This window comes from Rhagoletis zephyria, unplaced genomic scaffold (assembly GCF_001687245.7).
Source record: "Rhagoletis zephyria isolate East Lansing unplaced genomic scaffold, Rhagoletis_zephyria_1.1 Rzeph_scaffold_00013, whole genome shotgun sequence".
NCBI lineage: Eukaryota > Metazoa > Arthropoda > Insecta > Diptera > Tephritidae > Rhagoletis > Rhagoletis zephyria.
The window spans coordinates 257,326-284,106 of record NW_016157097.1 but is presented as its reverse complement, the minus strand read 5'-3'; the positions used below and the strand labels follow the sequence as shown (position 1 = coordinate 284,106).

General features: G+C 36.9%; 4 protein-coding genes across 4 annotated transcripts in view; 1 reads left to right on the top strand and 3 right to left on the bottom strand.

Moving 5' to 3' along the window:
• The window catches only part of HLH54F (basic helix-loop-helix domain-containing transcription factor HLH54F), a 16,438-nt gene extending 6,636 nt beyond the window's left edge, over nucleotides 1-9,802 (bottom strand). Inside the window, exons 1-2 of the mRNA XM_017611354.1 lie at nucleotides 9,465-9,802; nucleotides 3,535-3,815 (exon numbers count right to left, since the gene is read on the bottom strand). Coding sequence (XP_017466843.1) covers nucleotides 3,535-3,815; nucleotides 9,465-9,540 — 357 coding nt within the window. The 5' untranslated portion in view covers nucleotides 9,541-9,802. The remainder of the gene's footprint in view (nucleotides 1-3,534; nucleotides 3,816-9,464) is intronic.
• A 3,380-nt stretch (nucleotides 9,803-13,182) lies between these two features.
• Sardh (Sarcosine dehydrogenase) lies at nucleotides 13,183-19,227 on the top strand. The gene is made up of 4 exons (XM_017611253.1): nucleotides 13,183-13,680; nucleotides 16,654-17,841; nucleotides 17,914-18,056; nucleotides 18,161-19,227. Exons 1-4 carry the CDS (start codon nucleotides 13,285-13,287, stop codon nucleotides 19,119-19,121), a joined length of 2,688 nt encoding a protein of 895 aa, XP_017466742.1. The 5' UTR covers nucleotides 13,183-13,284; the 3' UTR covers nucleotides 19,122-19,227.
• Nucleotides 19,228-23,652: 4,425 nt separating this feature from the next.
• Pka-R2 (cAMP-dependent protein kinase type II regulatory subunit) overlaps nucleotides 23,653-26,781 on the bottom strand; it is a 204,867-nt gene continuing 201,738 nt past the window's right edge. Inside the window, exon 11 of the mRNA XM_017611339.1 lies at nucleotides 23,653-23,669. The gene's annotated coding sequence lies outside the window, so the exon portion shown is untranslated. The remainder of the gene's footprint in view (nucleotides 23,670-26,781) is intronic.
• On the bottom strand, nucleotides 23,678-25,594 carry LOC108359410 (transcription factor grauzone-like). Its single transcript, XM_017611265.1, has 4 exons — nucleotides 25,410-25,594; nucleotides 24,417-25,345; nucleotides 23,959-24,340; nucleotides 23,678-23,892 (listed from the first exon to the last, which is right to left on the bottom strand). Exons 1-4 carry the CDS (start codon nucleotides 25,530-25,532, stop codon nucleotides 23,707-23,709), a joined length of 1,620 nt encoding a protein of 539 aa, XP_017466754.1. The 5' UTR covers nucleotides 25,533-25,594; the 3' UTR covers nucleotides 23,678-23,706.

Sequence of the window (26,781 nt, the reverse complement as noted above, 5' to 3'; positions counted from 1 at the left end):
TGTTATCGACTTTGTTATCGATTTTGTAATCGATATTTTGATAGATTTTGTAATCGATTTTGTAATCAGTATTGTTATCGATTTTGCTATCGATTTTGCTTTCGATATTTTTTCGATTTTGATATCAATATTTTCATCGATTTCTTTATCGATGTTTTTATCGATTTTGCTACCGATATTATTATCGCTTTTGTTATCGATATTTTTTGCTTAGTGTGTGCTTTTGTTTTTTTACTTGGATATGCTCTTAACCATACCACGTATTCTACGTTTAAATTTAGCGGCTGTATCTCCGGTACAGCCTGCAGGCCAAGACGAAGGCGCTGGACTGTTCCTTTTTTTTTGAAATGTCAGTTAGGCTACTCTGGCCCTCATGGCCTTATATGTTGATGATTCAAGTGTATTATTTTTATTGGAAATATTGGAGTCAGGAAATTATATCCCCAAATAGAGTAATTTATAGGGATTTTTAATTTCACCAAACAAGTTCTATGTTGCGGTTGTTTTATGTATTTAGAAAAATACCGACAAATAGGCTAACCATTCTACATACATATGTATATATGTATGTACATTAGCATATAAATAATTTGTTTACCTTAACTATATGTATGTAAACTTATATCGTCACATAATTTCCCGTGCTTGAAATGGTGACAGTTTTCACTGATCTGTCACTCATTCTGAAGAGATGTCTTTAAAAATATCCGCGGCATTGACTAGTCTGAAGTGCTTAGAGCTGCGTCTGCCTTCAGAATATTAATATAGTAGGTGCATACATACCTATGTAAATATGTGAATTGCACTGAAGTTGCATATACACGGATCTTAAATATCTGTCATATTCGTAGTTGAAAGTGAAAAATATCAAGTTACAGGAAATTTGATGTGTATGTATGTGTGTATTCAATAAGCTTAGGCTGTATGCCTACGCTGAAAAACTCTTTGCACTCGCAAGGTACACACATAAGCATATTTTGTGGTGCTTTATCCGAGCTCGAATACTCCTTCTACCCTTCACTTACAAAACACGGCTTCAAATCTTAAACAAACCGTTCTGTTAGTGGCATCCGTGGACTTCAACGGAATTTGAAAGAAGCTAAAACCTAAGACTTTGGGTGAGCTTTAATTTAGTGACTTTACGGTGGTATGTTTGGGTGTAAGAACTGAGATCTGGTGGGTAAGTACTTGAGGCCAATCATCTTTGAGACAGAAAAGTGCGCTGTACCATTGCACAGGGCCGGTGTTCGAGCCCAGTTTCCGACTAACATAAAAACAAAAGAAAAGAAACAGTTTTTTTTCTAAAAGCGGTCGCCCCTCGGCAGGCAATGGCTAACCTCTGAGTATATTTCTGCAATAAGAGCAGCTTCTCATTAAAATACAATCGCCGTTCGCAGGTAGGTTCGTAGGTCCCACAACTTTGTGTGACAATATGAAGACGCCCGCCACAAATCGGAGGAATAGCTCGGACAAACCGTAGTGTATTTAGTAAGCAACAAACTATTATTTTTATTATATGTAAATGCGTCGTACAAAAAGAACTTTTTTTCGAAATTGCCTTGTAAAAATAATTTAGAATCAGTGGGGCCATTCACAAAGAAGTTAGCGACAATTTTCGGATCGATATCGCACGTTGCCGACGTGTGTTATGAATGTCGCAAGGTTGAGATAGCGAAACGATATTTGACGCTAACTCATTTGAGAATAGTCCCACAGGGGTACACGTCGAGGTTTTTTTATTTTCTGGTACGGTCTGATGTATATAAAACTCTATACCAGAAGAAGCTCGATATCTGGATTTCACAAGAATCTGTTTTTTTTTTTGTAACGCGTGATTTCGCGCGATGAAAAGTAAATCTCATTTGTATGGCAATAATGCGTGAAAAAGATCGTTGTTGAAGAAAAAAAAACTAGTTATTTAACGTAAAATATTTACCAACACAAGTAGTCAATCGGATTAGTACCAAAACGCTTTGTTCATTGAAGAACAATCTGAACAAACACTCAACACATACATACTTATATTTTCTATATACAAAATGTGCGTATGTATATACATACATACTTATGTATAAGTACGTGGTCCACTTTCATACAAACTATGCACATATGCATATGCACCATGTACATACATAAATATTTGTCCCAATGTGTAATGAGGACGCCTCTTCAGTTGTTAATGTGACAGCCAAATTTGACATCAACGCTCGCGCCATCAATTGACAAAATACACCTGCGCCCATATGGAGCATAACAAGGAGTGCTTCTGGAGTTGCAGCGGTGCTGACATCACTTAAATCTCTACATACTGGTGGGTACATATGCATAAAAAACATTCAAATTTATTTATTGTTTAAAATTTTGTGTGTGGCTAGCCGTGAATGTACATATGTATGCACGTATGTATGAATGTATGTACAAAAGTGTATTATCTAACAATAAGTGGGCTATTATGCGGCAAATTAAGAAGAAATAACTCAACTGTTTTAAATTGCCTATGAAAGAATTGTCGAGTAATGCAACAGAATAGGCGTTTTTGTTCTGTGGGGAATTAACGGGCGGAGTGTCAGCTAATAAAGCACGAATACATTTGAATTAATTTTTTGAACACTATCTCTCGATTTTGATATTCACAATGCTCAGTTAACAAGAGTTTAAACCAGCATGTTTCCGTAGTTGAACTCTTGTGAATTTAAAAATTTCTTTGCGAAACCAATTTCAAATTTGTATGGAAAAGTATTGATTTTTATAGTACAACCAGCCACCAATGTAAAACCGTAGAACGTGTCAGCTGATGAGATTCTCGTGTTAACGAAAACTCACCACCGCATGACGGTGACGTTGACGTTGCTTCTCTCTCTCTCTATCAACAGCAATTTCATATACTGATACGGACAGCAGGTACGGAAGGGCGCTCCGTCGGTGGCTGGTTGAGCTATTAGAATTTGTATATTTTCATTCTATATGAATTTCCATAGCTAGCTACATATGTAACTGTGATTATAAATTTATAGTTAAACTTTTGTTAGCGGTTGACTTAACAATGGTTTAACTAAAAGCTCAGTTAGTCTAGACTTAACTTAATTTAACTTAACGTAAGAAATCATCAATGATTACTCAACACATCAATTTAAGCCAGAAGCAGAAATATTTTTTTTTTGTATTTTATTTTTCAGCTGTTTGACAGTTTGCCGCCTAAAATGCCACATAAAAAGAAAAAAATAATGCAAAAAAAATATACGTGCGTTCATTTATTTCTTTATGCAAAAACGAAAATCTGGCAAGCCTGATTCTCTCACCGCTCTCAATTTCCGTAAGGCCGTGACTTAAGAATCTAAAACTTACAGGTTCTTAAGTTTCTTACGGTAAGTTAAGTTTTAATTAACCGCTAACACAGTCTATCATATAGCAGGTTGGCCAAAATATTAAGTTTAATTAAGTTACGAAAATTAAGTTTAGACTTTAAGCACTGTGATTTCGGCCATTACAGAATCGTTCGTATTTAATTTTTCCTAATTCTACATACATATTTACCATGCTTTGTGGAACACCTTGCATCCTGAAAATGCTTGCACTCTCTTGCAATGCATCCTGATTTTCTGCACTCGCTGCGCCACCTTCAGCTAGCACTTTCAATTGTTTGATATACATCGTCGCTAAGCGTAGTGTATCCAATTTGGATAATTTTGTGTCTGGCGGAATGTTGGGCAGTTTTGTTTTCAGTCTTCCAAAGGCACTGGACAAGACACGCATTCGCGCTCTCTCTCTTGCATTGGCAGCGTTTCGTTGCACAGGTGGATTTCCGTTTTTGGAACCTATTTTTGTGGAAAGCAACAATAGTGAGTTACTAATATTTAGTAAAATTCATGTACAAATAAATATTAAAAAATGAAGGCTCGAAGATCAAATATAAACGACATCCTTTCGGATATGCCATTAATCCTAGTCGCATTTCTAGACAATGAGCCAATGATGGGATAAAATTTTATACCAAACGGAGGTAGGGGTTCTTCTTAAAATTCTAGGTAAACAGCTAGATTCTCATATCTGACAATGTTCTCCATACGCTTACTCTAAAAAATCTGTGGACACTTCTCAACGTAATGGTGCCAAAATTTGCAAAGATAATTGCCTACAGATAGGGTCGTTCAGGTCGTTCAGTCAAGTGCGGCTGAAACGGCCGATAACGGAATTCGTAAGGCTCCTTTCTGTGAAAAGAACTATCTCCATAAGAATGGACCACGTTTTATTTTTTTAAAAGGACTTTTAAGCAGTGATCGGACTTTAAAAAAATTCTGTGTGGTAGAATTTGGAAAAAAATGTGGTAGATTTCAAAAAAATGTGGTAGATTAAAAAAAAATGTGGCTTTGGATCAAACTTTGTACAAAAATTAAAAAAATTCTGCAAGGTTTCACCCAAATGGCAAACTTTTTAATTGGACTCTAAAAAAATTTAATTTTAGTATAAGAAAGTACAAGATTGAAGTTGTTAAAAATTGCGTTAAGTTTTGGCAATGTTTTTCCTTGCCAGTGTAAAGCAGCACCTTCCATATTCAGATATTTTTCGAACATATTTTAAGAGATTTCTGCAACCTTGCGGAGCGCTGCCAGCTTTTCTTTTTATTACATCACGAAGTAGCGAACAAATGTGGCACGTTCCAGAAACAACTAATTGGGATTTGCCGATTTTTACAATTTTCAAGTAAAAGTAAACAACGCCTCAGAAACCTTACATACACTTAAATTTGCTAATACTTTCACAAAAAAAACGCCGTTTTTTAACATTTTCGCTATTAATTCTTTTTATAAATCATATATTTTGCAATTTAAAACAATAAAACCGCGTTTTCTGTCGAAAAATTGATTACTGAGAAAATTTACTATTTTACAGTTTATTTATCCTCCCATTCGTATTTGTTTACTTTTACTTGAGAAATTTCATCGTCGCCGGGAATGCGGAATCTTGTATTATATCATTTTTGTTACCATATAGTGTTTAGTTTTGGACAATTTTTGCACTTAAAATTAAGAAAATTATGTCAAGCAAAAATAAAACTACTCAAAAACCCGAATATGTGGTAGATTTCAGACCTTGAGTGGTAGATGCTCAAAAAAGTGGCAGATCTACCACAATGTGGTAGAAGTCCGATCACTGCTTTGAAGTTTAAAAAATGTGATTGATTCAAAAAATAATTTTAAAAATTCAGTGCAATATAGAATAACAACTTTTGGTACCCATATTCTACATTGCACTAATTTTTTTAAATATATATATATTTTTTTAATAATCACATCTTTAAAATTTCAAAGTCCTACTTTGCTATATTTGGCCCATATTTTGTAAGTATATTGACTGTTTCGTGTGATTTGAAATTTATTTGTTTTTGTCGCACAGTGTTATCGGATAAGCGTCTCGAAACATTAAGCGAACTTCTATAGAGTGTGCTTGGTGTCGTGGCAGCTGTGGTGTAAGGAGAGTGTACTTCATCTTAATTCCGCCGTGATCTAAATGGAACGTTTTGCGAGGAATTACAAGGTACATCTTTTCAGCCACCTTCTTTCAATGCAGTGAAGCTCATACTCTATACCGAGGTTAAATATGTACTACCTCGATGTAATCCTCGACAACAAGAATCTGAACCTGATGGACCGTTTCAGGAAGCCATAACCGCATAGTAGATGGGATCATCCTCTTCTATGCGGTCATCGTATACTGATAGGCCCCAAAATAAACTTTTCTACTAACTAAAACTAAACTAAAACTTTTTCTTATCGACCTTTACGGGGTAGGTTTCAGAATAGCCGTAAGTCTACCAAATTGAACGCAATTCATAACTGGACAAACATTCCAGTAACAAGAATACACCAGTACTCTTTTCTGCTTCGAAGCCGGGTTTTTATTGGAATTGGGGAGAGAAGCGCATGTGAATAGATCCGGCCCTATCGTAATTTTTATTGGTGGCTCAACATACATAGGTAGCTTTCCTTCCTCTCAGTAGTGCCCCAAGCTTTTCATGTTCTTCTATAAACCTTTATTCTGGCTGTTTAGTTGCGACTTGATCCTTGCCCTGCTACAACAACTCTTCAATGTAGTAGAACTCTAAACGAGTTAGACGTATGGGTTCCTGGGCATAGTGAAATATACGGCAATTGCGTATCAGACGAGCTCGCTAGGATGGGCGCGAACCTACGCTTACTTAGTTAACTCTGCGCGTGGGCGATTAACTTGGTTTTACCAAACAGGTGTTTAAATATTTTTTTGATTTTTCGAATACCGAGTAAACCGGTTTTTTACAATTGAATAAACCGGGGAGAAAAGAAAAAATCTAAACAAAGAAGGGTGTCTGTAATGGAAACAGCAGGCCTGAAGGCTTCTTCACCAAAAAGCTTCATGCAGGTATCCTTGGGAAGATACCAAGGTTGGAAATATATGGAATCTCTATTCCATGACTAACGAGGTCTGCTTTAGCAGAAAGTTCCAAAAGATAATACCCGATCACGAAGATTCGCAAATGGGCTCCCTGCACTTTATCTCAGATACGTACACTGGTACACAGACGGTTTAAGGATGGAAGACAAAGCAGGTGCATATATTTTTGGATCTACTTGTAAACTTGTAATTCCCATGGGCAAATGGTCCACAGCGTTTCAGGCTGAAATAGTCGCAATTTTAAACTATGCAAAATTAAACCTTGTGTTTGAAGGGCAGCTTTCCTGTTATCTTTTCAGATAGCCAAGCAGGCATCAGCACCCTTTCAAATAGGACTATGAAATCCAAGCTGGTTAGAGACTGCTTCGACACGCTACAAATTTTGGTAGCCAAAACAGTGAGGAAAAAGCTAGAGAACACATTCGCCTGTACCCCAAGTCGTTTCAACTTTCTTGCTTTGCTTTTGACATATTTGTAGTTTTCAATTTAAAGATCCAAAAACTTGAATTCAAGAAAATTGAAGAGTGAATAATCCTAAAATTCTCGGAGTAACATTCGACAGCCTGCTCTCCTTCTCTGCGCACGCAACCGCTATTGTCAATAAAGTACAGAGCCGCAACAAAGTCCTCAAGTCGCTAGCCGGCAGTACTTGGGGCAAAGACAAAGAAACGTTGCTGGCAACATACAAGGCAATAGGCCGGCCGGTTTTAAACTACGCAGTGGACAAAGCTACAGACGGTACAAAATACAGCACTTAGGACAGCGACTGGATGCCTCCTGATGTCACCAGTACACCACCTCCACAACGAGGCGAAAATGCTCCCTATTAGGGAGCACAACACGATGCTCTGCGAGCAGTTTCTTGCTGGGAGCCACAGATGTGGCCACCCAAATAGACAGCTGCTTGCAGAGGAGCCCTCGCCGAGGCACGTCAGGCGGCATCTATATGAACTGACGGACGAAGTCCAGAGGTTCATTAAGCAACCTCTGGACCCGTCAGCTCACAGACAGGCCCTGAACGGCATTCACAGGGATGCAGTCTCGAGTTATGTAGACTCAAGACCTGTGAATGCCGTCCTAGGCACACAAACATCGGGCATTGACGCGACGGAGCTCCATCTGCCTCGGGAGACCAGTACAACAATAGCCCAACTTCGCTCTGGCTACTGTAGCAGGCAAAATTCCTACCTGAGTAGGTTAAGTGCGGATGTGCCTAACGAATGCGGAGAGACCCCTCACGACTCGAAACATCTCTTCGCATGCCCGGAAAACTCCACAACCCTAACGGCGTCGTCCCTATGGACCGACCCCTTAGAGGCTGCACGCTTCTTGGGGCTGCCGTTAGTGGAACCTGACGACAACGACTGAGATATTGGCCTATCTGGGCGGGGTTGTTGTAGCCGCTACAACAACAACAACAACAGTGTAAAAGCACATAAAAACACAAAAGGGGATAAACAAGAGTTGCTTTCAAGTATAAAGTTTAATTACATAAGCCGGGTGTTAAGGCAGACTCAGGAAAAGACTAGCTCCGGCGTGTTTGAGCCGTAGAGAGAAAGAGAGAGAGAGAGAGAGAGAGAGAGAGAGAGAGATGTTAGATGAGCTGATTCAGTGATGGGACATATACAGAGGTGGTTAGTGTCGCCTGGGCATCTTATTCAAATTGGGCTGAACAGCTTAACCTGCTACAATATTGAGAATGGAGTTGTGTCTCTGGTAATGGTTGACGAATGTGTTGATTGATAATCGATGAATGGTCCGTCTAGAATACTATATTTGTATAGTCGGCCTGGTTTAACGGGTGCTGGATTCTCATACTCAAGGTAGTCGGTTCTAAATGCTCGAGTTTCTCTATACAAGGACTGTTTTTTAGCGATTTAATCTTGTTAAGATTGGGGTTACCGACCCCATTTTTCACAAATTTTTTCGTTTTTACTTGTAATCTAAAATACTTTGAACTTATTTTGTCTGATTGATTTCTAAATTAATAATAGTAAAATTCTAACTAACAGTTAGTATATTCTCTACATGTAAAATAAAACCGGACTTTTCGGTATTTTATTAACTTGAAAACCGGGAACGTTTTTTTTTCAAATTGCAAATTTTCCAATAACTCGAAACTCGGTTTTCTACAAACTCTTTATAACGAATTTTTTTTTTGGGAAATTAGCGAATAAAAGCTTGAACGATTAGGTCACATTCAAAACATAGCCAATTCGTCGACAACATTTAGCTCCAAGGCTCTCCTGCTAAAGCTAAGCAAACATTACAAGGATTGTAGCCAATGCGATCGACGCCCATCGACTAGATATAGTAATCCAGAATCGCGGAAGATGCTGTCCAGAAGAGTGAGAGGAGGAAACATTTCTGCACCTACTTTGCCAAAGTTGTGTGTAGATTTGATATGCATGTGGCTAGGATAAAAAGCTCACTCTGGTCGACGCTGATCTAGACAAAAAAAAAGTTTATTGGGCTAATCAAGGCTATTGGTAAATATTTGCAAAGTACAAGGTAGTTTTAGGTGAGATCAGCGTTATTTATCCACACTTCATCACAGTGGATCTATGTATATTTCAGCGAGAATAGTTTATTTTTTTTTTCAAAACCTTTGAAACCGCTTTGATTAGCGGGCGACCGGTAATTGGAACATCACTACAAAGCAGAGAACGACCAAAGCTAATTCATTTATTTTTTTAAAGCCAAGTCTGTTTCGAACTGGATCGAAAGAAATCAAGCCTAAGATTGCTTAAAAGCAAATGAATTAACATAATTAAAGCCGGCAAAAACTCAACATACTGTCGATCAAGGGTAAAAATACGCACAATTACAAGTAGCTTGAAAAGAAAGTTGCTTGTTGCAGTTCTCTGTTACCAAGGATTTATACGACTAGTTACTAACTAGTTTAACTAGTTTTTTTTTATAGTTTTCTTTTAATGAACTACAGTAGTTGCAAGAATTTATATGTAAATTTTAATGGAAGTACCGCTAACAGTCTTAATGTTACATGGTTGCAGCAGAATAAACATATAACATACTTTGGGAGCTGGCATCCTCGTCGAAGTCATCGTCGAATGGATCAAATGGACTGGAAGCTCTCTTTCTCCTTGGCATTTTTGCACTTTAATGGAATTCACTTTTTTGCAGTTTTACTATAAACAGTTTAATTATAGTGCTTATAAAAGGTACAGTTAATTAACAAATTTATATTTGTACGGGAGTTATATTATGTTATAACGCATTCGCAGTCTGCATTTAATTTTCACAAGTATTTCCTTGTTTATCAACGCCCGGTGTTATCACAGATTTTCATAGATCACAACCGTTATACACAAACATAAAACTAATTATTCCGTAGGTGTGGCAACCGACCGTAACGAACCGTATACTATGCGTTTCTGGTATAAGATCTTAGAATAACTTAGTATTTACGCTCATCTACGCAACTGAGTGGTAAAGAAGCGATCAAAGGACTATTTTTAGAGCATTGTGGGTGGAGCCTACATACTCGTACATACATACATACCTACAAATGTATACTTTATACATACATATATACATATGCAGTAGCAGTTTTTTTTACTCATAGATCTTTAAACGATCTCATTGGTAGGAAGCTAGCTGAAATATAGACAAATAGGAGTCAGCCATAGCTATTGGAAAAATAAACACATTAAGAAAATTTGTATCCATGTTTGTATGCAATTGTAAGAACGAATTGCCAAAGATGCTGTCCATCTGGATTCGTTCATTTGTAAACACGAATTTGTTGGAGTTGTGGAAAAGAAACAGTTTTATTAGAAACGTTTTTTGAAGATGGTATTTTGTGAAAAAACAAAAAATATTAGCAGACGTTTCCTCGAGAATCTTAGGTGACTACCATGATCCCTGACTAGATTCATTGGAAGCTACGCAGTTGAGAGACCATTAAATCTCATAACGGTTTCCTTAAAGCTAGCAAATTTGGCTCGATTATCAACACATCACTGCCAGAAGTCTGATACCTATGCTTTGCAATGGCGGAACAATTTTCCGTCGTATTATCCTCTTTAAGGCAAGAAAGGCAACTGGCCAATCACAATCAGTTACGTAAACCTACCTACCTCTTCACTTATTTCCATCATGTAGTTAATGACCTTGAATATAGACAACTACCAAGGCTTAGAAAATCGAAGAATAATCCACAAAAGAAAAGTGAAGCTTATCACTATTTATCTCAGATATTGAATCCAGATACCGACTCAGTGTTAGTTTTGGAGCCATAAATAAAGATTCGACAATATGTAACCATGGCTCTTTATTGGGATTAAGCTAGCAATCAGCCTCAGGGAACTCTACATTGCAGAATCGCCTAAGCAAAAGTGATGGATCATTGAAAATATTCAGATTTCTGTGACCGGCAATTATCGTCTCGTTTCACTCCATATCATACCTACATCCTTTTCTGATAAGCATGCTGGTGGTCTTTAAAGCCTTTTCACTTTTCTATTTTCAGGACCCCTCGCTTCAAAATTGATTCAGATAAACAAAAAAACGCCTATGTTCTTGAAATTTCGATTAAAATATTGTCTTTTAAATGATGAGTGGCATTTTTTTTATATTCAATATGTCGGACACAGCTCTGAAAAATTATTGGATTCACTTGAAATTTGTTCCTTGGGAGTTTTTCAGAGGTCGCTGATTACGAACATGATCATACATTTTTAAAATTCAAAATGGCGTATCTAATATGGCGGATACATTTTTGATAATAATTCAGCTGAGAAGCAAAATCCATTAGTTACTGAAATATGTAGGTATGTATAGTAGTTTCTTGCGTTTTTCAAAAATACCGTCGTATGGAAGGTAGTCGCACTTACAGTCCGATTTCGCCCATTTTCGATACCAGCCTACATATCGCTAGCTTAGAGTGCAAAGTTGTTAAGCAAGACATTGACAGTTTGAGAAAGTGCGATTTCGCGGCTTTAATGAATTTCAGTACGTCATAAAGAGAGAGGCAACTTTATTCTAAAACATTCTGCAGGAATGGCTTACATAGTGTCTTTAGCCTCATTCTTGCAAAGGCCGAACACTCGCACAGGAAGTGTTCGACTGTCTCTTTTGAGCAAAAGTCATCGCAACTACGACACCAACGGGCCAGTGCCCTGTGCACACTGCAGTAAGCTAGTAGGTATCTTCTTTGCTCATTCCTAAGAGAGCTTTGGTATAAGTGGGTCGTAGGACACCCCGAACTGCAGGGTAATCCTGTACGATCCTGTACGGTTCCACCTCTGCTCAGCCTTCGAGTAATAAATTTTGATAATTTTTGCTTTTATCTCCCTGAGCGAAACGCCCATTTAAGAAAAAATTATAGGGATTTTTTTGGTAAAAAATTTCGCACTAAATTTAAATGGTTGTAAATAAAAAAAGCAAAAATATGCAAAAACCACATGCATTTGTTGTAAAATATAATACTGAACTATAAATATGCAAAAACAGTTATATGATTATATGATATTAATATGAAAAATCATGCATTTACTGAACAATATGCACCAACGATGAATGCCATTTTAAAGGAAATTTCATGATTCGCAAAGGAAACTTAACAATTTCAATTTGAACATGCCCAATAAAAACATGCATTTTCATGAGATTCCGAGCCCTACACATAAAAATACACATGAAATATTTAAAATCGCAAAAATTTTGAAATAAATTTTTTACTAATAATAAATATTAAGGGTTCATATTTACTCAATTTTTAACATTTAAAGTGCAATTTTGCTCTAACCAACAAATTTCGTATGTAAAAGTAAACACACAGTGTTTAATTTTATTAGACGGTGTGTAAATTTGCACACATTAGGAGAGGAAACTGGTTACCTCTTTACATGCGTAAATTTGAAAAAAAAAATTTTTAAAGCAAATTTTAAACATTTTTTTTTTATTTTACTGTGAAATTGTAAACAATAAATGTTTAGAATTCAACAAACAAATTTGGAAACAATGTGTTTAATTTAATTAACACGGTGTGTAAATTTGCATTCATTGAGAGCGGAAACTGGTTACCTATGTTAATTTGCGTAAATTTAAACAAGTATTTTTTTAGAGGGTGACTTCCAAAAAGTGTAAAGTTAAATACCACTTAAAACCACATCTATCTGTATATAAAAAGTAGCTTTTGAGGTTTATTATGAGGATAAATGAAAAACTTTCGGTTTTTATAAAACATTTCAGAAATATAAACAGCTATATAAAACCGAACACATTTTACAGAAAAGTGCATATTTCAGATCGAATTCGCTAAATTAATGCTAGGAAATTTGGAAGTGTTGTTTTCAACTAAGCCTCAATCCTCTAACTATACGTGTAAACTATTATTTTTAATTTTTTGATCGGATTACGCATTTAGATACAATAACCCAAAATCAATGGGCAAATAACTAAACCGTAAAGTAAAAATAGCCAAAATATTCTAAGCAATGAGAAAGGAAAAAGAGCCGCACTTTGCTAAGCAAAAGGCCGCATTTGCTTCAAAAAGACCCGCGTTTTCCCGCCGTTGGTATATGCATACATGTCAATGGATTCCAGTTAAAATCATTTGGCTACTGTCTTCTTACATATACATATACATACTATATTGCTTCTTTAGCTTTCCTGCTGGGCTGCATAATACAAACTGTGTATGCTTTTTCTTTATCAGTTTTCGATAACCTTTGCTGAAATTGAGCATAACAGCCTTTGCTATTCTAAATCGTTGAAATCGCTACTTGTATACATGTGTAGAACATAAGAAAGTTTAAGCTATGCTTAATTATAAGTTTCGAAATTTGTTGTATTCAGTTCGAATCGGTAACGTAAATAACGCGCATCTCAATGTTGAAGCTTAGCAGAAATGCAATATTGCATGGAACGACGAGCCTTTCGTCGAGCACTGCAGCATCACAGCGCTTCCATAGTGCTAAGACAGAGTATACTGTGCCACAAATACCTACGACGGCAGATGTGGTTATCATTGGTGGCGGTTCGGCAGGATGTCACACATTGTATCACTTGGCAAAGCGAGGGGTGAAGGCGGTGCTGTTGGAGCGTGCCAAGCTAACAGCTGGCACCACCTGGCATACGGCCGGTTTGATTTGGCGTTTACGGCCAAATGATGTGGATATAGAATTGTTGAATAATTCACGAAATATGCTGACACAATTGGAACAGGATACAGGTTATGATCCGGGCTGGATTCAGAATGGTGGCATATTTATTGCCCATACGGAAGTAAGAAACTAGTGTTTTCTTTAAGTGTTTATGCTATATTTGTGCTGTTGTGTTGTGTATACAAACATACATACATATTAACTACGTACATACATATGTATCTCCTTCTACCAAGCAACATTTTTATATTTAGCTAAATACTAACTCCATTATGGCTCATCAAAAATTAATTAAAATTCAATAGGCTTACTGAAATCGGTGCCGATTGCTAATATAATATGTTGGAAACAAACAATTTATAAAATACCACGCCGATGCTGTTATCAAGACCTCTGACTATGTACAGCAGCCAAATATTGGCAGTCAACACAGCACAACAAAGTTTTTGAATATTCTATCAGAAGAGCGATCGGTGCGATTCTAAATCCTTATTCTTTCACGAAACTTACTCACACATACATATGTACATGGGCGTACGCAGGTACGGGCTGGGAGGGGGCGCAAGCTACCATCGATGAACATCGAGTGTACGGGGTTTTCAAGCATCTCTAAACCACCTAGTGGATTAATTCGTCTTTCATATTACATTGTCACCGGGTTTTGCGCAAAGTTTAAAGTTTCAAGTCTTTAGCTCATCGGGAAGTTGTTTAGAATTGATAGCAAATTTCCAGAAGATATATTAAGTTAAGTTAAATAAAAGCTTGTAAAAGCGTAACACTTTTATTCAGTTGCATTATCATAAAACTATTAAAAAGAGATAAAAGAAAATATATTTTGATTTTTGTTTAGAAAGGTTATAAACTAGAAACTGATATTATATAATTTTACATGCGCAGAGGTGTACAAAAGAAACATCGATAGTTGCCATCAACCATCGAATTTAACAAAAAATACAAAAACATCGATGCATCAATAGTGCCATCGATGTTTTCTCCACCGCTAGATCTCATATCAGTAGTGAGCAAAAAGAGCTCACCCTCTGTGCGCGTCTATTTAAAATAGAGACCTTAAAAAGAGCTCTGCATGAAGTGAAGGCGCCGCTCTTCTCTTTCTTAAGAAGCATATGATGTAAAAGTTCTCTCTGATCGTCACTGAATCAAATGAACATACATATATGTACATTTGTATACCTATTGTCTGGCGGAATAATCGAGGTTAAAAGGCCCGGTTGGCCGATAAATCGGTCCGTGTGTAGGGCCTTTAAAGCTGTATCTGACCAACACTTTCCAAGAATATCTTCTTTAAATCTTTTATGAAAGTTTTCGCATTCGCGACGGCGATGTCATTTCTCAATTAAATAAATAAATAATTCCAACGGTTTTTACCCTCATGAGGTACGAATTTTTTTTTTTGTGGTGCCGGGTCGTGGAAACAGGAGTTTGTTAAGTGTCGAGATCTAAATAGTTTTATATAGAATGAAATTCATCAGCTGATTGAACATTCTAAAGATAGTATTTCAATTATTGAGAGTGGAAATGATAGTTTTCTTTATAGTAAAATAGTAAAAATCGAGTGCGATATTTCAAACGTGCTGGAATGAGGGTTAAAATCTTGACATAAACAACTCAATGATTCGTTTAGTTCAAAATTAGTTTTTCATGGCTTCAAAAACAGGGGTCGAAAGTGTCTTGACACTCGAGAGGGAACTTTAACATTTACTTCAGCCTGTCATTAATTTAACGATAAATATTATACCTAGCATTTCTCCACGATTTGCGAGTGTAGGCAAAATTATGAGCTTAAAAGTAAACAAAGCCGAAGAGGAGGATAAAAGAAAATGGAGTAGTTAATAATCTTAATATCACACTTTTCGATAGGAAACATGTTTAGTGAATATGAATACAGTGAACTTCAGTGCATTTAAAATTTTTGAAGCGTTGTTTACTATATACTGAGAATTGTCAAAGTCGGCAAAACCAAAGTAGCGGTTCGCGGACTGCGCCACCTTTGTTCCCTACATTGTGACTTCCAAACGAACACACATTTTTTTCCAGAGATCGCGACGAGTATCCATTTTATAAAAAAATAAAAAAAAAACAAGTAATTTTTAAGCAAAAAACAAAACCGACTTTAATTCTCACATAAAAATTTAAGATTATCGTTAATTTCTTCATGATCCAATAATCCTATTTAAAACAAATTAGTATGGGACCACCTGTGAGGTAACACCTTTCCTTTAAAAAACGAATATAGAAATCGGTTGACGCGGTCCAAGTTATGCGGTAACATATGTACATAAAAAATAAATATGTATGGCTGCGTTTCTTTATACATTCCGGATAATCCGATTTCACAGCCGGAATAAACAGAATGCGTTTGAAATATACGTCAACATATCATCAAGAATGTTCTAAAGAATAAATAAACAAAAAAGTTTATTCCAAACGTTCAGAATGAATAAAGAAATGCAGCCTATATATTTCGACGAATTGACAACCTGCTTTTTGTGAAGTCGTTTAAAAATAACTAAAACTATTTACAATTAGAGTTTTTCTTGAATACTTGGAGCTTTCTTGGCCGAAAGATCGTTTCCCATATACCACTTGATTGCCAATGTTATTGTTGTTGTAACAACTTAAAAACTTCACAAAGAGTTTTTGTGGAATCTAATGAAGGACCGTCCTTGACCAGATATGTTTACGTTGACCCAACTGTCGTGTGATTTGCCAATGAGTGCTGGTGGGGTTAGGTTCAATTCAGTTATGTGGAAAGCAAAGAGATGCCTGCTCAGGGACGTATTTATACCCGTCGTTATAGAAGCGTGTGATCAACAAGATTTTACCCAAGATCAGAGGTTGGGTTCCTATATTCACAGATAGTAAAACCATCTGTAGTAGTTGTTTATATACGATGAGTGAAATACTCGAGAGTACATAGAAAGCTCTTAAAAACTGCGCCAGACAGGAGAGGCTCTAGGTACCTATATCCAAAAAATAGAAGAACCAGCTAGAAGCTAATGTAGTGTTACCATTATCATTACCTCTATTTCGTCTCATTCCCTTTATTAATTTCTTTTTTCGAACTCTTCTTTAGAAACGACTAAACGAATATAGACGACTGGCTTCGATAGGCAATGCATTAGGCATTGAGAATTACATACTCGGCCCCGAAGAAACACAAAAGCTGTTCCCACTCCTAGATCCAAAAGCCTTCATTGGAGCGCTCTATTCACCAGGCGATGGTGTTGTTGATCCAGCTATGCTGTGCACAGCTCTAACACGTGGAGCGGTGACGAATGGTGGCCGAGTTATTGAAAATTGTAGCGTCACAGATCTACTGGTCGAGGACACAGCCAAAGGCAAGAAGTTGATTGGTGTCACCACGCCCTATGGTAATATCAAAACAGAGAAGGTGGTAAACGCTACAGGCATATGGGGACGCGATTTGGTGCAAAAGCATGGCTCGCATTTACCACTCATCCCCATGAAGCATGCGTACATTGTATCCGAATCTATACCCAGCGTACGTGGTATACCAAATGTGCGTGATCACGACTATTCCACCTACTTTCGTATACAAGGCGATGCCATATGTATGGGTGGTTATGAACCGAATCCTATTCTCCTGGATTCGGTGCCGGAAGATTTTAATTTTGGCTTATACGATTTGGATTGGTCCGTGTTTGATGTGCATCTTAATGGCGCAATAAAATTGTGTCCTTCGTATGGTGATTATGGTGTGAAGAGCACAATATGTGGTCCGGAATCGTTTACGCCCGATCACAAACCACTTATGGGACCAGACACACAAATTAGCGGTTTGTATCATAATTGCGGCTTCAATTCGTCTGGCATGATGTTTGGTGGTGGATGCGGTGAACAAACTGCGCTTTGGGTGATTCACGGTAAACCAGAATTGCCCTTATACGGCTTCGATTTGCGTCGCTTCACGCTCGCACAAAATCGTGACACAGAATGGATACGCGAGAGATCGCATGAGAGTTATGCGAAGAATTATAGCATGGTATTCAAGTACGATCAGCCACTTGCCGGACGAAATTTCCAGAAAGATCCGCTACATGACGATATGTTGGCGCAGAATGCTTTTATGGAAGAGAAACAGGGCTGGGAAAGGCCTGGATTTTTCATGAAACAGAAGGCGGACGTACTGCCTTATGACTGGTATGGCAATTACGGTAGCACAAGACATGCCAGTAGTGCATACGAAGAAGTGCTCGAGGGGGACTTGAAGTACGCAAAGTTTTCTGAGCATCACAAGTTGGTAAGTCACTGAATAGTTACTAGCGAGAGATATTCTTCTTTTAGCATAAGTATAATTTTATTTACTATTTAGATTGGTGAGGAGGCATTGGCTTGTCGGAATGCTGCAGTCATCTTTAATATGTGCTACTTTTGTAAACTTATTATGGAGGGTCCAGACGCACAAAAGGCTGCTGATTGGATATTTAGTGGTAACACAAACCGAGACACTAATAAGTAAGTAACATTGAAAGCAGAGTTGGCCAGCTCTGACTGACCAGTAATGATTTGAAAAGGCTATTTGGAAAACGGCATAGTGACATAATTATAATTCTTTTTAGAACCATTTACACCTGCGTGCTCAATAAAAGCGGCGGTGTGGAGGCTGATGTTACCGTAACGCGTTTGAATTCTGGCACTGGTGCTGCGTATGATCCCAAATTTACCGGACAGGGATACTACATTGTGGCTGGTGGTGCCTCTGCTTTCTACACATATTCCACCTTACTCGCGGAGATACGTGAAAAGGGCTTCAATGTCACATTACGCGACGTAACCACCGACTTGGGTGTTATATCCATACAAGGTCCACGCAGTCGTAATATTCTTCAACGCATTATCGATTGCGATCTATCGAATGAGCATATACCGCCAAATGGCACCCTCTTAGCTAATGTGAAGTGCCCATCAGCGAATGGCAAGCAGGTGGGCTTACGCGTATTGCGTGTTAGTTTTGTTGGCGAACTGGGCTATGAATTGCACATACCAAATGAAGATTGCTCTGCTGTCTATCAGTCACTGCTGGCGGTGGGTAGGCAAGATGGTGTACGAAATGCTGGTTATCGTGCCCTCTATTCGCTGAGCAGTGAAAAAGGCTATCATCTGTGGAGTTTCGATTTAAGGCCTGATGATACGCCCATCGAAGCTGGCCTTTCATTCACATGTCGCAAAAATGGTGACTACAAAGGAAAAGTGGCGATCGAGCGGCAGCGCAGAGAAGGTGTTAAGAAACGTTTGGTCTACTTGACACTGAACGAACAGGTGCCTATTTGGGGTTTGGAAGGTGTGTATCGTAATGGTGAACCCGTAGGTTTTTTGCGACGCGCTGAATATGGTTATGCGTTGGGGAAATCAATTGGCCAGACTTATGTTAGTCGGAAGGATGGTCAAGTTGTGAGTGAGGATTACATAAAAGAGGGCACGTATGAGGTGGATATTTTAGGCAAACGATATAAGGCTGAATGTCATGTAAGAAGTCCATTCGATCCGAAAGGCAAGCGCATATTGGGTATTTATGACTGAGCGCTAGGGAATAAATTCGATTAGGTAAAACACATATCAAAAAGAAGTATGTATATTGAGGTTAAGCACTAAAAATAAATTTAAAAATTTAATATAACATTTTTACAAACGCATAAACGATTTTTTTTTTGGTTCTTTTAATCTTTAATTACACAAAACTTTTACTGGTATATGAATATGAACTCGCCTTGGTTCGGTTCTTACCAAACCAATATTTTGTGTGTCAACTGCCGTTAGAGAAATACGGGTGGGTAACTCCATGTCAAATCGACCAATGGTTGGAACATATTTAGTATCGTACACGGATTTTCCCTTGGCGGCCCTAGCGAGTTTTAACAAGTCCTTTGGTCTGCAATTTCTTTTGAAAGTTGGTCAGTGACATATAAATTATTCTTGAGTTAACCTTAGAGTTACCTTTGTCGCATGGCGTGCATTCTTCAATCGGTCAGATTGAACGAATGAGCTGGTGTTTAACAGAGTCTTGCAATCCATCATTGGAAGCGTTAGAAATATATCTAGTTGGTGGTTTTTGCACTGTCAGAGTGAAGCAAGATTCGAACGCTTCCCATAGGGATTTCGTTTTCTATGTGATTGACTTTAACGCGGATTTTTTAAATTTACATTTTGCTAACTTCTTAGACTATTTTGTTTTTATGAAATTGTGTAATGTTCTCTAGCTGATGATTGACATCGAATCGCTCCAAAATATTACGGTGGGAGTCATTATCCAGTATAAATATGTTCATACATTAATGGAAGAACGTCGTAACTCAAAAATTAGGCTGTCTAATTTTTACTGCCTTCAAGCAAACGATCGAAATGTGTGTAGTAGGTAACTTCGTAAGTCAGGCGACACACAGTCTGCTAAGGATGAGGCTGGATCACATACACAGACACGAAAATGCGCTTATGGATGAGAGTATTATGTTCATATCCATACATACACATTTATGCACGTAAGATTTGAGAACCTTCTCAGAAATCCACTCAAAATATCATAATCGCACATTAATTTTAATTGAGTTATATATTTTGGTGACCGCAAAAGTGTCAAAACTCTGGATGCTGTATGTCTGATCATAGCACTTGAGTAACAGCAAATGCACACCCGCATACATATGTATGTATGTACATATGTATGAAGTCCAAACTCATAATAAATTGCGCCTCTTCAAAGAAAGTAATGAAGCACTTTTACAAGTGGAGGAAAACTCGAGTTTGCTGATCGCAGTGAGAAGGTAAAGGCATACGCATACGTACATACATATGTATACAATAATATAATATTGCATTATACATACATACATACGATTGGCTTCAAAACAAATGCTTCTGCTAGACATACTAATTTATTGCCTTCCCAAAACGAATGTGACTGCTGAAGAAGGATTGGAGTTAAATTGTAAATGCTCCTGCTGTACGCAATTATATATGTGTGTATGCATGTATGCATATTTTTGTTTTAGATATTAATATCCTAACCCATTAAAACGAACCAAAATTATAGTTGAAATGAGAGAGCATTGTCCATGTGCTGTACCCATTTCTTGACTGAAAAAGAGTCCTGAGATGTTTCTTCGAATTAGCAGCGAAACACCACAAAATATCCAATAAACCTAAATGTAGGCTTGAGAACAAAGTAAACTCCTTTTGAGAAACATAGGTTTCTCAAGATTTGCATATGTACAAATGTATGTATGTATGTGACAACTAAAGAATCATAATTTTTTTAAAGCGGTTTAATTAATTAGCTCCTTAGCACCTTAAAGAAACATTTTCAATATCTTATTTTTGCTATTTTCTGGCTTAGACCTTTTTCAGTTATATTTAGTTCAGAAAGTTGTATTTAAAATTCAGAGAGTTACAATTCAAATTCAGAATTTCCATTTTAAGTTCAAATTAAGTTCAGAAAACTTTGTCTAGTTTGCATTCAATGGAAATATTTATACGTATGTATGTATTAAATTTGTGTCAGTCTTTAGGTCTATGTATGTAATTATTTATTTTCATTTAAAGAAAAGAGTAACAATTCAACCATTGAAGTGCATACTTAGTAGTCATAATAATAACACAAACAAAATACTAATTTGTATACGTGTGAAATTGGCGTGTACGCGGTGTACCCCTATTTTGAAATCAAAAAAATATTTAGACGTCGCTCAAAGCGCTCAAAGTTTTCCATGCATTTTTATGTGGGAAAATTAAAATTTTTCGTAGAAATGGTATGGAATTCTTGAAAATCAATATTTTTAGATCGGAAAACTCTGGTTCTCTTCAGGATACTTTCAATAAAAATATCCAATTGTTTATTTAACCATATTTTTATATCAACGATTTTTTATTGGTCGCCCCATTGCATTTTTCGGGGTTTTTGTGGGTTTTTGGCGGACCTATAAATTATAGTTGCGATGCAAAAATGGTTAAATAAACAATTGGGTATTATTATTAGGAATCTCCTGCAGATAAACAAAGTTTTCTGGTAGAAAAACATTGATTTTTAACTATTCTATACCATTTCTACGAAGTTAAGTTTTTAAGTTGTTTTTTTCCCCATAAAAAATACATGGAAAACTTTGGGCGCTTTGAGCGACATCTAAATAAATAAATAGGTTGATTTCAAAATGAAAAAATACGGGCATATTTTTTTCGGTATAGAACAATCCTAGGGGGGGAGAGCATACAAATTCCGACTACTTTTTCCACCCTAATTTTTTGGACCTCCCCTGATAAGTGTTTTACTATTGATTTTCATATTGACAACGCTCAGTTAACCAAAGTTTAAACCAGCATGCCCCCATAGTTAAACTGTTGTGAAATTAGTTTTTTTGTATGGAACGAATTAAAAATTTGAATAGAAAGGTATTGATTTATAGAATTTGTAAATCCGGCCCTTAGTTTTATGTACTTTGGCGAGAATGTAAATAGGGAAGACGCGCTCGAAGAATTTTAACAAATCTTCATCAAAATTGTAAACTTTTAAATCATATTGTATGCAGTTTTGAAGCACATTACATTTTAATGTATTAAAGTGAAAGTTTGAAGTGGCTAGCCCTTGATTTTAGGCAATTTTTTTGTATGCAGAAAATGAGCAACACCTTCAACAAAAGATTACCAAAAGTCAAGGGTGACGTCCTAGCTACTTAAAATTTCCACTTTGTAAAATTGAATTGAATTTAAATTGTAACTATCTGAATTTGAAAAGGAATTTCTGAATTTGAATTGCAACTTTCTGAACTAAAACTGAAAAAGGTGCAGTAACCAAGGCGAATTTATACAAGGTAACACCACCTTGTCATGATTCGCCCAAGATTCGTCTTGATTTTTATTGTCGTTTTTCACAAAAAATAAAACGAAAAAAAGTAAGAAAGTAATAAAGTCTAAATTCGGGCGGAGCCGAACATTAAATACCCGGCGCAAGTATTAAATATAATTTTTTCACCTTTCGAAAATTAGCGGCCTTAAATTGAAGTTTCAAGCATTTCTGAAATTTACCGTTATATGAAAAGTGGCCGTACTTTTAGCGCGATTTAAACAATTTTCAATGTTTTGCTTTTATGTGACAAGCACAATAACCATACCGTTTGGTATGCTGTATCAAGGCCAAAAACTGTGCCAAGTTTGGAAGAAATTGGTGCAGCGGCTACCAAGATATACACGTGTAACCATAAGTGGGCGTGGCTACGCCTATTTTCCAAAAATTTCTAATATTCTTATTTTGCGTCTAAAAATTATTGTAAATATAAATTTTGAGTGAATTATCTTCAGTAGTTACTAAAATATCGCGGTTTTCGTATTTCTGAAAATTACCGTTATATGGGAGGTTTGTCCGATTTTGCCCATTTTAAGTTTCGTTAAGATATCTCAATTTTTACTCGACGTGTGCACAGACGCACGGACGGACAGACAGTCACCGCTTAATCGATTTCTCTTTTTATTATCTATTTCGATTTGTTTTGCCTGTCACAAGTGCGCTCGGGTATAAAAATAAAGTAATAGCCTTGTTAAATAAATTTCCATTCTATTTAATTAACTTGGGATTTTTTTATTATTTTCTTTTGCATGCAGACGAGTTCCAGATGGATTCTGCATCAAGCAGAAAATTTTCAAAAAAATTTCGCCTACGGTTAGGGCTCATATGTAAACAGAAAAAAAAAAATTAGTGGGAGCGGGGGTGGAGCAACCGCGGAGCTCAGAGCGAAATAAAATACCGGATCAGAGCGATGAAAAAACCCTGCTTTTAAACGTTTCATTTGGTTTTGATTTTATGACATGGGCGAAAGGTGCTGTGCTTAAATAAGGTAATCGAAACTTGGAATCATACTTTAACTACAATATTTGTTTTTGTTGGATCCAATTAGCTTTACTTAAGTCAGCTTTCAGTAGTTTCAATAGTTGTCCTCGAGCTCAAGTGACCGATGGCCTGAGAAACTTACATACACGTCTAAGGTAGTCCTTTAAAATAGTGGATCGCAAATACACATTAATAATTTATTATTTTAATAAGAGTTTCTCATATTTAATTTTAAATTACTTATGTATGTATGTATTATAGATATATTTATGAACATTGATTAGCCAACTGCTTTCATTGGGTCGAAGATATGGCCTCTTTTAAAGGTACAGCTAAACTTTTTTTCAATTCGCATTGTTCAGCCCACTCTTTTGCATGCTTTTTCTTACGATGTGAATACATATTTGCATTTGATTTGAATGTCTGTGGACAAAAACTGCACGTATACAATGCTTCTCCAGTATGTGTAGCCATGTGCTCCTATGAGTAAAGAGACAAACCACTAAGATAAGTACATATTAAAAAAAAATTAACCAACAAACTCACTTTGAAATCGGTAAGCCGTTTAAATCCCTTATCGCATAATTTACATACGTGCTTCCTTTGTAAAGAATGCATAAATTTTATATGATTACGATGAGCCTGCAGAGTAGGCGAAACTTTCGAACAAATAGGACAAACTTGTGGCGTCTGATACTCTTCCGTATGCATCGTTTTTATATGGCGCGCCAAACCATACTTTGTGGTGAGTGCAGCGTCGCACATGTCACATTTTATCAGCTTTCGTTCTATCCCTGCATGTTCTGCCTGATGTCGTTCAAATGCGTCGCGGCCTTTTATTGATATACCACAAATATGACATATTTTAGCATATGCGTTCAAATGCGTAAGCCTCATGTGTTTTCTTAATTCAACGACATCAGGAAATCTATTCAAATTAAAAATTTTAATATTAGTACATTCATACGTAGATCTTTTATTTGTAATCGCAATTAATTACTTACGTTTTATCACATTGTAAACAGGGTACTGTTTTTTGGTCTTCGCTAACATGAGTATTTAAATGCTGTTTAAGGCAGGATGGGCGAAAGAAGCCTTTGGAGCATATAGAACAACGATGTACGCGCTCCCGATTCCCATGCGCATATTGAAGATGGAGATCAAGACTCCGTCGTTCCGACATTCTCTTTCCACAATGTTTACACTTAAAATAATCAGGATCCTCGTGCCAATGAAGGTGGTCAATTAGTAAACTTCGCTCGGGTAATTTTCTTCCACAACAAAGCACATAACCGCTGGTCTGGTGATCCTTACGAAAATGATCCTTCAATTCTTTGAAATTCGCAAGCGAGATTTGACACATACAACAATTGAATTTGAAATTTTTCTTTGCTATATACTCATCTGACTCTGCGGTTTTTTTATTAATGTTTTTACGTCTATCTGCTTTTGCGGACTTGCGTGCATTTGGCTGCTCTTCATTCTCACTCACATATTCTTCAAAGTCCGCCGCTGTTGGAGAATTAGAAGTTTCCAAAAAATCTAGTCGGTTCTCATCTTTAACGTCCAACGCTTCTGAAGTAATATCTGCTGCACAGATGCCTTCAGCATTAGTAGCTGCTGGCAAAATTAATTCCTCAATTTTAACTTGGCACTCCGCAAGTGGCAAGTCAGCCGCAGAAGACATTTCGAGAGATGATTTTTGGCGCTTCGGCCGTCCTCTACGGCGTCGCGGTGGTGGTTGGACTTCTTCATGACTGGTAAATTCTTCCTTAATTTCTGATACTTCAGCTTCCGCACTGACATTTTTCAAGGTGTTTGCAGCCGTTTGATGGACTCGTTTCACGTGCTGGTAGAACTCATGAAATGAATTGACTAATTCCCAACAGTTTTTACAAACGACTTTCGCGTCAAATTCAGCTAACAAATCCACCTTCAATAATAAATGTTTATTGATAATGAAGTTAGTCGTAAAAACTCGTATAGCATTAGCAAACCTCTGCTTTAAAATGCAGCTCAATAACTTTTCGCTTATCTAAACTTTGACCTTCTATAAATTTTAAATCAAATGTTTCGTTTGAGCTCTCCAAGCATAACACACAGCACAATCCATTAAACATTTTTTTTTATTTTTCTACAAGAGCTAACAATTGAAATATTTCCAACTTTTTCCACAACAAAATTGTTTACAACTTATCAGTGCTGCCACGTTTCGATTATGGGATTATATGTTTGCACACAGGGTGCCACTAATGTTCTAAATAAACGTGGCAAAATACATATATGAGAAAACTACTAAATCAGGGCGTTATACACAGTGGACTTGGTATTAAATAAATAAAGTTGAATTACTCTTATATATTCCGATCATTGCAGAGTTATATAAATCATTCCTGTTGATTTGTCGGCCACGATATTGGCCGAAAACAATTATGCATGCACTATTGTTCTCGTGTGTTCTTGGCCATTATTGTGCAATTTCCAGGCCAGCTGATTTAAAGCACCTCTGTTTGCCAGAGTCGTTAAATTAAATGTCTATAAAAATCTTTACAGCACAATCCGTTCAAAACCACAGAAATATTTTTTTTTTTTTTAAATACGAGTTAGCGGAAAAAGCTTATTAAAATAAAGTCATTGTTTATGGTAAGTACAGTAAGTAGTATGTAATAACTTGCATATTTGAAGTTGTTTTCTTAGCTGCTTAACACATAACTGGCTTTGCTATAAATTTTAGGTTTTGTAAGTCTTGTTCCCTAATAACAGAGAGTTTTCAACAATTATCAACTGAATTGTCGATCGCTCAGAATTTCACATTCCAACCAAACAAAAGCTGCAAAGTGTCGAATTTATTAAAAACCCTGTTTTTTAATAAACACTGAAACGAATTTTATGACGTAGTAGTTGTTTTAAATTCTTGTTGGCCATCGGTGGCTTTAAATTCTTGCTGGCTATCTTCCGGTTTTGGTACAAAGCGGACCAATTTTCATAACAGCCCAGTTATGCATACTATGCACAGCTATACCATTTTTAAGTAAAAATCAAAACCCAACAGACTTACACATGTGAAGTGGTATGCGTTGGGTAATCGCTTATGCCGAATTTCCACTAGGTATTGGAATGACAAAAAATTTATGCCATTTAAAAAAATGCCAAGTGGAAATGAACTTAATGACTATTTTTTAATGTAATGACACGAATATTTTTTAATGCCCAGCTCCGCCTCAGTCAAGTGAAATGCTTGCGACGGGTGGAGTCACCACTGAGTCTGCTCAGGACTACAGACCCATCGGCAGAGGACCACACCATTTGTGGCCCCTGCTGCTCAAACAGAGCAGCCTTCACGACTAACCCCAGTCCACCTGAGCAGCT

Excerpts from the sequence above, each read along its gene's own strand:
- Sardh (XM_017611253.1), top strand. The coding sequence starts at position 13,285 with ATGTTGAAGCTTAGCAGAAATGCAATATTGCATGGAACGACGAGCCTT. Across the intron at positions 13,681-16,653 it reads TATTTATTGCCCATACGGAA|AAACGACTAAACGAATATAG; the intron begins GTAAGAAACTAG and ends ACTCTTCTTTAG. Across the intron at positions 17,842-17,913 it reads TTTCTGAGCATCACAAGTTG|ATTGGTGAGGAGGCATTGGC; the intron begins GTAAGTCACTGA and ends TTTACTATTTAG.
- LOC108359410 (XM_017611265.1), bottom strand. The coding sequence starts at position 25,532 with ATGTTTAATGGATTGTGCTGTGTGTTATGCTTGGAGAGCTCAAACGAA. Across the intron at positions 24,341-24,416 it reads TGTTTACAATGTGATAAAAC|ATTTCCTGATGTCGTTGAAT; the intron begins GTAAGTAATTAA and ends TAATTTGAATAG. Across the intron at positions 23,893-23,958 it reads AACGGCTTACCGATTTCAAA|GAGCACATGGCTACACATAC; the intron begins GTGAGTTTGTTG and ends CTTTACTCATAG.